This window comes from Limulus polyphemus, unplaced genomic scaffold, assembly GCF_000517525.1.
Source record: "Limulus polyphemus unplaced genomic scaffold, Limulus_polyphemus-2.1.2 Scaffold110, whole genome shotgun sequence".
Classification (NCBI taxonomy): domain Eukaryota; kingdom Metazoa; phylum Arthropoda; class Merostomata; order Xiphosura; family Limulidae; genus Limulus; species Limulus polyphemus.
In genome coordinates, this window is record NW_013665720.1 from 663787 (window position 1) to 674914 (window position 11128).

At 35.2% G+C, this 11128-nt stretch overlaps 1 protein-coding gene across 2 annotated transcripts in view; it reads left to right on the plus strand.

Annotated features, from left to right (window-relative positions):
• LOC106471111 overlaps nucleotides 1–11128 on the plus strand; it is a 221365-nt gene that overhangs the window by 138026 nt on the left and 72211 nt on the right. For both annotated transcript variants that reach the window (XM_022400601.1, XM_013931703.2), the window contains one exon: nucleotides 1983–2398. In XM_022400601.1, the coding sequence (XP_022256309.1) occupies nucleotides 1983–2398 (416 nt within the window). The remainder of the gene's footprint in view (nucleotides 1–1982; nucleotides 2399–11128) is intronic.

Here is an 11128-nt window from a genome sequence, read left to right on the forward strand (position 1 = left end):
TGCCTTCCCTCTAGTCTTACACTGCTAAATTAGGGACGGCTAGCGCAGATAGCCCTCGTGTAGCTTTGCGCGAAATTCAAAACAAACAAACAAACAAACTGATGAACCCTGGAATCTCGTCGGTGAGATTTAAAGTGGTTGACTTATTATTCTTTACTTTCACTCATAACAAGTTCATTGAATTATTTTCACTTTCTAGGAACCAAATAAGCAGTGGGGAACTGCTTTATCCCATTATTGATAGTCCGACAAAAGTGAAAGGTTGAATGAGATTCATTCTTTATTATCATTATTATTATTATAGTTTAAACTTGACTTCATTTTAAGCAGATACATAGCGAGGGATTAAAAATAACCGCACAAATGTATGTGAACAGAATATTTACAAATTGTTCTTTGGATCGAATTAACACGTACATCTTACTTGTGTAGACAGAATATTTACAAATTGTTCTTTGGATCGAATTAACACGTACATCTTACTTGTGTAGACAGAATATTTACAAATTGTTCGTTGGATCGAATTAACACGTACATCTTACTTGTGTGAACAGAATATTTACAGATTGCTCGTTGGATCGAATTAACACGTACATCTTACTTGTGTGAACAGAATATTTACAGATTGCTCGTTGGATCGAATTAACACGTACATCTTACTTGTGTGAACAGAATATTTACAGATTGCTCGTTGGATCGAATTAACACGTACATCTTAATCTACTCATTTTCATTATTCCTTTAAGAACTTGTTTGGTTTGTTGACTTTGCGCTGATATAATACGTCTTCTGCATCTTGGCATTTCTATACATATATACACACGTTATCTAACACAACATTTTATTTAAAAAAATAAAACAAAGTGTGTATAATAACGCTTCGTCGATGACCGCATATCTTTATTAATCCCAATAGTGAAAAAACAAAAAGATTAAGAACTCGGCATACGTCAAATACATTTGTCCAATAAATGGTCGAATGCGGCCCATTGGTTAGCATGCTGCACTGTGGATCCCTGGTTCGCGCCCTGTTTCCTCACTTTGGGCCTGTAGATGCGTCATAAGTGTGACTTTAAAAGCCACTATTCAATTAGAATATCCCAAGAAGTGGCGGTAGATGGCCTAGCTGGCCTCTTTCTAGTCTATCGGTTCACAGTTAGAGAAGGCCTCAAGTAGCTTTGAACTAAAAGATTCAACAATACCTCCCGATCAAAAATTGTGAAAGTATTAAAACTGCTATAAAGAGGGTTCTTACCTGCTTATCATAGTATGTTAACCATGTAATAGAATCTGAGAAACAAACAAATAAAAACGCATAAAATTTCAAAGCGAGATATTCTGAAACAACAACTAATCAACGTTTTTCAAAACCAACTAGGTCCCCAGGTGGGACAACGGTAAGACAACAGTCAGTTTTCGGACTTACAACGCTAAAGTTAGTATTTCGATTCCTGACGCTGGACACAACAGGTAGTCCAATGTGGCGTTGCTCTTAAACACGCGATCGCACGCATGCGCACACACACAAAGCTGATATTACTGCTTATTCTGGATGTAAAAGAAAAAATTGAACACAGTTAACTCGGTTAACTGTTGCCACATTAATATCCATGTTGCCACATCTAGTTATTGAAGTTAAGAATATTATATTAACATGTCATTACATGTAGAACTCGTGTTTCTACATATGTGGTATCAAATAACTTTTTATAAGTGTTCTCAAGTTTTAATATTGAAATATATCGTTCAGTTTACTTAATTGAAGTTAATTTGTGCGTGTGTTTATAATTCTATTTGTTAAAGGAACAATACTTGTTTTAACACTCGTACGATCATAAGATTGATCCTTACCACCCCTAGCGGGATAACTACGAAACATTTCACTATTGGTGTGAAGTATAGAAGTGTTAGAGAAAACAATGGATAGAAATAAATGAGTTCAGTGTGTTGATGAATTGTACTATTTTCTTTATTTCACTTAGGAAAGTAGCCTAACAGTTGTGATCTATGAACAACTTCATGTACCCGAGTACGGAAGGAACTCTTTGTTGGAAGACCGCTGTGACGTTTGTTTCACACACTGTGCTCAACTGAAGAACGAGGCTGTGGCCATGGTCCAGTCCCTTGAACTTGCCAGCGAAAATAGTAGTGGCGGCACCTATCGACCACCTCCTAAACTACCTGCATCACTCCATGACTCTCTTTACGTAAATACCTATTACCACGTGAATCAGCACCACAGTCAGCAAGCGGATGCTTCACCTTCACCAGTTAAAATCCCTTCAGCGGCTGGAACTAGATTATATGGTGTACATAATGGAAATGTCAATGGAATAGCACGTGTATCGCCTTCACCAGAGCTTCAGCATTCTGTTCTGCCAGCTGCTAGCGGTCAGAGGTACGTTTGTTTGTTTTTCGAAAGTACATAATAGTCCGAGCAAGTAGTTTAAACATCTTGTGAAAACTCTAGACGGCTAATACTAAGATCTCCAAAAGCTAGCCAAGTGTTTATATGAAAACTGTTAGGGCTCATTATTTTACCCACGTCTACATTAACATCTGAAAACAACGTGCATGTATTCAATTACTGTCACAACTTGCACTCCTACACACACATACGAGGTATTCGTTTAGTTGTATTCCAATTGCTTACCTAATTTGGATAAATTTGTAGGAATTAATTTATAATATTACTTACGTTATTGTAATAAGTACAAAGTTTTGTTGCGTGTGTGTGTATATATTTAATAGATAATCCAGAAATCCCACATAACAAATCTGTGTAACCTGTAAGCTTCAGAAATGTGAGAAAATGGGAAATACTTATTTCGTTGTCGAACATTTTGGGAAAGATTTTATCTAGACTTACAACTTGAAATAACGTTTCTGTGATACGAGAAGTTATATATTATCACAACCCACATCAATGACTTGTCAATTCTCTATTAGTTTTCAAGTGACTGGCGTGGGTTGGCTAGCTCGTTTTAAAATCATTTTCTCTTGACTGTTAAATGCAACGTATTTATTATCGGTTTTGAAATAATTCTTCCTTGACTTAGTTATCACAATCGGTGTTGACGTAATCCTTTGTTTAATGATAAACATGCAACATGTTACCAGAAATGGTGTTGGAAATTTAATGTTTTTTAATGATGTAACAAGTATTTTGGTTAAAGAATATTTCGTACAGAATGTCGTTGAAAAGATATCATATTTTTGAATGATTTCTCACGATTGAACTGCTGGTCTTAAGATTCATTTGTTAATTATTGTTAACTGTTATTAAAAGATTATTTTATTGAATAATGAAAAATACGTTGTAACACTTTTTATCCAACAATCATTTTATAAAATTATGAACAACATGTTATTGTAACTCGTGATTAAAGATTCACTGACTGGATGATCTGGATTTCGTCTCAAATTAACTTGCGGGAATAAACTAGCTTAGGGCAATCTACCTTGTTGGGGATTGTCATACCATTGATTGCCTACTGTTAGAGCAGTCGGCCAAAGTTTACCCGTACTGTAGTCGTGGTAACTCGTGTTGTTTCCATTAGAACTTGTTCTTTAACAGTACCACCCTAGCTAGTCTTTGTTCGCAGCAGGCAGCAGACCATTACTACTCCATCGTGTTACTACGACTAGTGGCGATTGTCTTTGTCGGTAACCACAGCGAGTGTTATGTAATAAAATTGGACTTCAGACCAATTCACTGCTGCCAAAGGCCAAAGGTTGATAATTTCTTTCCTTCTGAGAGAATAGCTATAAAAGCTCTATCTTAAACAATTTCTGCTACTGTTAACACAGAGGGTATCTTCGACCTGCACACTTTAGCTGGTCTTTTTAAAGATATCCTTTCCTTAAACATCTTTTTGTTCACCTCGTGGATGGAGTCTCCAGCCATCGAGTTTCTAAAATGTTCATGGAAGAAAGTGGAGATGAAACTGGAACAGAACCAGCTTGTGCCTGGCACACATTCTACTTGAACCAAAGGTGAAACTACCACCAAATTCCTCTTCAACCAGTAGAGGTAAGATCCAGGTTTACAATTGTGAAGTGTCTCAATCCAGTACTGAATTAGTACATAGGCCACCTAGGCCCAGGCCTCTGGTCCTGGCTATACAGGTGCCCTGCTGGCAACCCAGGTAAAAAAAAATATATATGGTTCTTAAAACTAGCAGAATATAGGCAAGAGTGAATTGTTATCTTTATTATTATTCCCAAGTATTACCTGGGCCTAGGGCCCCACTAAACCTTAATCCAGCCCTAGTACCATCTAGAATAGATAACACCAGTGGTTGAAACTGTGACTTTACTACAAGGTGGTTAACTTAAGAACCAGGTCCAGGCTGGTGGCACAAATACATTAATTCCCCAACCAATGAAGCCCTTTTATCTAAAAAAAAATGACTGGCTGAAGGAGCAGCAGATTCTAAAGAGAATTATTCTAATCAAATTTGGAAATATGGGGACATCACTACCAAGGCCAGGCAGTACAGGGAAATGGAGGCATTCAAATGGAAGGGAACTTACATGGGAAGAACTTACCATGATCTAACAAGATCTTCATCAGGCAGTAGAAGACCTACCGTGTACTTTCTAGGAGGGACATTGGTTAGTGATGTCCTAAAACATCTCATCTCAGACTTCAATACATCCTAAATCTTATGTGAATATTATAATTGTTTTATGTCTGTATCTTCCGTTCAATTGAGACTTGTCCTTTTCCCGGGTAATTTTGAATTTTTTTTGTTTTGTTTATTGCAATTTTAAGCATTCTTAAATTTAATTTTCTCTATACAGTTAGTAATGTTTAAACATGGCATGTAATTTTGCATCGTTACTTGTGTCTATATGGAGGTGGAAGATATGATATGACTTAGGTGTTAATGTTTGATTTTCTAAAGCATTTAACATATCGGTGTTTAAGCTTCTTGACTTGTAATTTTGTAATAATGAGCACTAGTTACTCTTGTTTAGTGTATGAAGCTGTAAACTGCATGTGTTATCTGTAGGGCTATACTTAGTTCTTATTATAATAACTTGCTGGGATGTTTTAATTAAATGTTATTACATTCCTCCTGATATGTATATTTTATGTAACTAGAGAAATATTGGATTTTGGTTATTTCTGATTTGTATCGTAGTTGATTATGTTGGATGCTTTAAATATTACTTAATATTCATTAGAGACTTTGCTTTAGTTATACTGTATTTTATTGTGTTTTTTATTTGCACTTAACTTGACAAAAACCCTTTAAATTTAAGCATAATATTACTGTATTCTGTTGATTTCTGTTTTACAATATGCTACCATTTTATGTTCATGCTACTATATTAACTATTTGCTTTAAAGAGTTTTTGAATTGTGTATTTGGCTTTTTTTTGTATGTGATGTATTTTATGAACAGTTCATTAGGTCATGATGTATTTGTGTTAAAAGAATTTATTAAATCATTAATTTGAAGATTCAAGTTACCTGGAATGAGCTGAAGGGAAAAGAGTTGATAGCCTAGACTATCAAATCCACTTGTCTATAACTGTTTTATAAATATAGAAAATTCTGGCATATATCTAGACTCTCTATCTGCAAAGTCCACTCTTAACTGACTTAAAATGGCACCTCAAGATTGTGACATTCTTTTATAGTTAATGCCAATTTTAGACTGTTTCTGTGATCTTATTGGATTGTTTCAATAGAGAAACTTAATAGTCACCTATCTTAAGTTGTTTGCCAAACTTTCCCATGGGAAGTTAGAGTTGTCATCATGCTACTGATGGAGACTAGGGGTGTGTCCTTTCTTTGTCACGTGTATGTCTGTACTGTACCAGCTTTCGTAAACTGTACTACAGGTTTCACAATGTAACGAAGTACCTGGCATATCCCTCCAACTTATCTTAAATACAAGGCTCATTTCAGTGGATTGCTTTGAATTACAAAATTTGCTTTACTGGCTCACGTGGAGCACAAAATAACGTAAAGAATCGGGGAGCAACCCGTTTACCCCTCAGGAAAATATCCACTCTTTTAACAGAAAAGTGTATAAAAGATAACGTAAAGATGAAGAATAACAAAAGAAACTTGAGTTGAGAAGGGGTATTTCGAAATTGTGGCAGTTAGTTATCTTCTGAATGCATGTTTTTCCATGATAACACACAATAGTAAAATGATTATTGATTTCATTCAATAAAAGGCTAAAGTTTGATTTAGAGAAAGCTGTTTTCCAACCTTTGTTTCAGCTACTTGATTTCTTTGAGTGTCAAATCATCTCTGTGTTTCCAATGAAGAGACTTGAGACTTTTTCAGCTGTGGGATAGTTCACGTAAAAAAAGTTGTGTACTTCATCGTACTTTTTATGAAGTCTTTTAGTCGCTAGATCTTCTAATACAACCATGATTATGTATCAGAATCGTTGACAAACATGGTTCTTAAACTTGTTTAAATCCTTATCAAGTTTATTGGTTGATGTTTGCTTGTTTCATTAGCTTTCCCCTTAACGATTTGACTCTCGAATCCTTGTCAATCTGTTTTAAAGCAGTTGTACAACTACATACAGATGTAAAGTAATGTAACGTAATCATTAGGAACTTATGCTGAAACTTCTAGGTATTATCAGTACTTGACTTTTAAATAAGTTAATCCTCAGTTCTTAACAATGTTTTTTTTTTCTTGGCGCACGCTTAACATGCGCAGTATAAGTGCTTTCCCGGAGTGAGCATCAAACGCACGACAATGGATCATGTGCAAGCGCACTCTGCGAAGTTGAATGTCAACATTGAGTAATCATTCCCGATTCCAACCGTGGCCGTAGCTGACTCTGTCGCTGTTCTTACTCAAATGAATGCCAAAGCTACATATCATTCAGTTGTAACAGTGCCAGGCTCTTCTCCTCTTAAAAGAAAGAGGCTTGCTTGTGTTTTTTCGATGTCGAGTTTACGGAGTCATATTGGTTGGATTTGTGTGACTGGTTCCGAAAGTAACAAAATCGACAAAAGTTTCAGGATAAGCAAGTGAATAAAATTTGATTGAAACGTAGGTTTGAGATAAAGCATATCTTTTTGGGACGTGTAGACAGAAAGTCTTGCATTAAAGTACAAGTATATATATATATATATGTGTGTGTGTGTGTGTGTGTATAAACTTTTAGCTCAAATATTTAATTCATCACCTCAGCTTTTGGTAATTTGGTAATTTTGGTAATTCAAGTAATATAAGCTTTTAACTCAAATGTTTAATTCATCGTTGCCTGAGACAATCCATCTTTGACATGGTAATTCAAGTAATGTAAGCTTTTAACTCAAATGTTTAATTCATCACCTCAGCTTCTGAAGTTTCAGTTCATATAGAGGTTAGTTTTTTATCCATGGTTGCCTGAGGCACTCCATCTTTGACATGGTAATTCAAGTAATATAAGCTTTTAACTCAAATGTTTAATTCATCACCTCAGCTTCTGAAGTTTCAGTTCATATAGAGGTTAGTTTTTTATCCATGGTTGCCTGAGGCACTCCATCTTTGACATGGTAATTCAAGTTATCTCATGTAACATTTATATATTACACGTTGTAGGTATTTAAAAGCAAAATTTTAGATGTTGCATGGAAAACAGGTCAGCATCTAACGTTGTATTTTAACGATATCATAAACAATATAACCTTATTGGAGCAACGTTTTGCTGTCGAAGAATCGCAATGTCACCGTTCTAACTAGTTTATGTCAGTGTGCTAATATGTGTATAAAATAAAGACAGTTTAAAGTTGTTTTATATATAATTACCTTACTAGCAACTCTAGATTTTATCATAATGGTATAAAAATACACTTTAGCTTAAATACTGCTGTAATTATCAACCTCTCTAATATGTTTCTAAACATACTAACTTATAATGAATTAGTAAGAAGAATTGCAAACGGGCAGTTTGAGCGGGTTTAGTTTTCCTTGTAAGTCTAGCATGCGTGCTTTTTTTGTGCATTTTTATATGTCTACAGCCATAGCAGTCAATAGTAAAGATTTTAAATTGTTTTTTGAACCGACAAACTGTACCACTGTTTTAAACGTCTGAACGAAAGCCAAGTAGTACTACAAAGATAATGTTATAGCTTGATCACATGCTACTTTTAAGTAGGTATGACATTGGCAACGAACATCAAATAAACATTTTTCTATTATATTATGGTGCCTGTAGTGTACAGCCACCATTGTTGGGAGTAATAATTTGTTGGAAGTGTTTGAATGGCTCGAGAAATCTCTTTTTACATCAAGAAAACTGGAAAATATTAAAAGCTAGCCAACACCATCCACCTCCAACTCTTGGACTACTATTTAGTGGGATTGTTAGTCACATTATAACGCTCACACGGCCGAAAGGACGAGCATGTTCGAGGACAGGATTTGAACCTGCTACCCAGTTCCATATATATGGTGGTTTGAGTGCCCTGACCACTAGGCCACGTAACCACATTTTTAATGATATAACATATTTCGTGCTTCTTTTTACCTAGGTTATTTGTTCACTGTTATAACTTTACAGCTTGGTTTTCAGGCTATAGCCTATTTCCATACCATATTTGGTTTTAAGATTGTACATTGTGATTACTTCTTACTGGCTAGTCAGTTTTAAGATCTAAAAAGTAATCTATTCGTTGTCAGTATAGCCAGTGGCGACCGTAGCCACGCCCTAGGCAAGATACAAAATGTGTGACCCCTCATAGTATTCGGCAATAAAGAAAAATGAGACGGAAGTTGTACAGAGCGATGTAATAGGTTCGTCAATGGATCGATCGTGTGGTTTTGGGATATTGAAGCTTCTTTAAAAATATCCATGGAAATATCTATACAGGTCTCCCATAGCGAGGGGCCCTGCTTGCTTTGCCATAAGGCTGACTCGGGCTATCGTACTCAAACTCTGATAAATTATGCCTTACTAACATCGCGACATAATGGTTAGCGTGCCAGGCTGTGGATCTGAGGTTCCGTGATTGGTGTCTCGATAACGAAAATAAAAAAAGTACGCTTCGCAAATTGGGGCCGTGGGTGCGTTATAAGAATGATGGCCAAATCCCACTCTTCGGTCTGAGTAGCCCAAAAGTTGGCAGTGTTCACTATCTGCCTTCCCTCTAATCTACCTTCGAAATAAGGGATGACTAGTGCATGTAGTCATCGTGTAACTCTGCGCGAAATTCAACAAAACAAATAAAATACTAGCTCTATTAAATACTTCACAGTATTTTAACAATATAACTCTAGATTCAACGTCATATATTTCGTGTCTTGCGTATTATATTTTGTCTCATTTTTCTGTGTAGTTAATACTTGGTTTATCTATTAATGCTCACATGCAGGTAGGTAGATTATCCAATCTAGTTATCATCACTTCAAGTATAACGTGACACACTGATCTACTTGACTATCTATGTTTATTTGGTATATAATAACCATTAAACCTCATATCGTTATATTTCAGCAGGTACTAAAGTATATTCTAATTGTTTCTGTAAGTAACTTCACTTTAGTTTTTGTATAGGCTGCTCGGTAAATCAAAATGGAAAGTCAATCGTATCAGCGCAGTTTATATGTCATTAACATTATGGGATTTTTGTTATATATATCTAACTAAGTACCCTATTTCCTATAACAGTTCCGTTGTTCTTCGTGAATATTAAGTCATACCAATTACAAAGGTGTCCACGTAAATGTTAGACTAACGTTGTAGAAAAAAAAATTGATATATTTGTTATGAACATTTCAAGTCATAAAATAGAACATTCCCTAGTATGTGTTACATTTTTATTATAAAACTTGAAATATTCCCTTAATCAAACAATACGGTATTCCATAACGTAATCTGCCTATTAAAAAGACAAGTATTTTTCTACTGTTCTAATTGAAACAAACAGTTTGTATTGTCTATACTCGTAAATCATATTGATTTAACATCCTAAACGTTAAAAAAGTATGTCCAAGAAAGAGTATTGTATAAAGGATCAACAAATACATGCGTTATAAATTTGTTATAAAACGCCCTCTATATGGTGTCTGTCTCCAAACCCTGGTCTCTACCATTTAGTGTAGAGACGCCATTTAGTGGGGCGTTGAAGTTGATAATTTGTTAGAAGTGAAACGAGAAGAGAAAATTTGAATGGTACAAACGTGAGGGGCAAGGGGGGTTATTGAAAGAGGAATAGACATTGGGTGAGGGGAGGATTTTGATTGTACATGTTGTGGTGAAAAGGCAATGGTATCAGTTGATATAGTGTAGTAATACAAATCTTTCAAATTTGTTCAGTAGCGGACATCATTTGATTTTATTTTTCTGCTTTCTGTTATTGTACTAATATATGGTAGATCTTTTGAAAGTTTGAAAGAATTTTATCATTTCCTAAGTGTCTGAAACTACTCGCAATCAATTAGAAAATCAAAAACCTACGATTCTCTTCATTACAAAAATTAATATTCCATTTTCTTTTTGGCTAATAGTGGTGTTGTAAGCAGTTTACACTAAACTTGCAAAAGATGTAAAATTAGTTTATTCAGCTTTAATGTTTTGTATCGTATGGCTTGTGTGTAACTATGTAAATACGAATAATGTAAATATCGTTAGGTTTGTTTCATGGTCTACTGAATATTACAACCCCCCCCCCCCCCAGTGGCTCGGCAGTAAGCGTGAAGGCTTATGACTCTAAAAACCGGGTTTCGATACTGTGGTTGGCATAGCACATATAGATCATTGTGTGGCTTTGTACTTAATAACAATCAAAACATTTCATTGTTATATTTCCAAATACAGTGAAACAAGGGAAAAACCACAGGTAGACCATTGTGTGGCTTTGTACTTAATAATAATCAAACCATTTCATTGTTATATTTCCAAATACAGTGAAACAAAGGAAAAACCACAGGTAGACCATTGTGTGGCTTTGTACTTAACAACAATCAAACCATTTCATTGTTATATTTCCAAATACAGTGAAACAAGGGAAAAACCACAGGTAGACCATTGTGTGGCTTTGTACTTAACAACAATCAAACCATTTCATTGTTATATTTCCAAATACAGTGAAACAAGGGAAAAACCACAGGTAGACCATTGTGTGGCTTTGTACTTAACAACAATCAAACCATTTCATT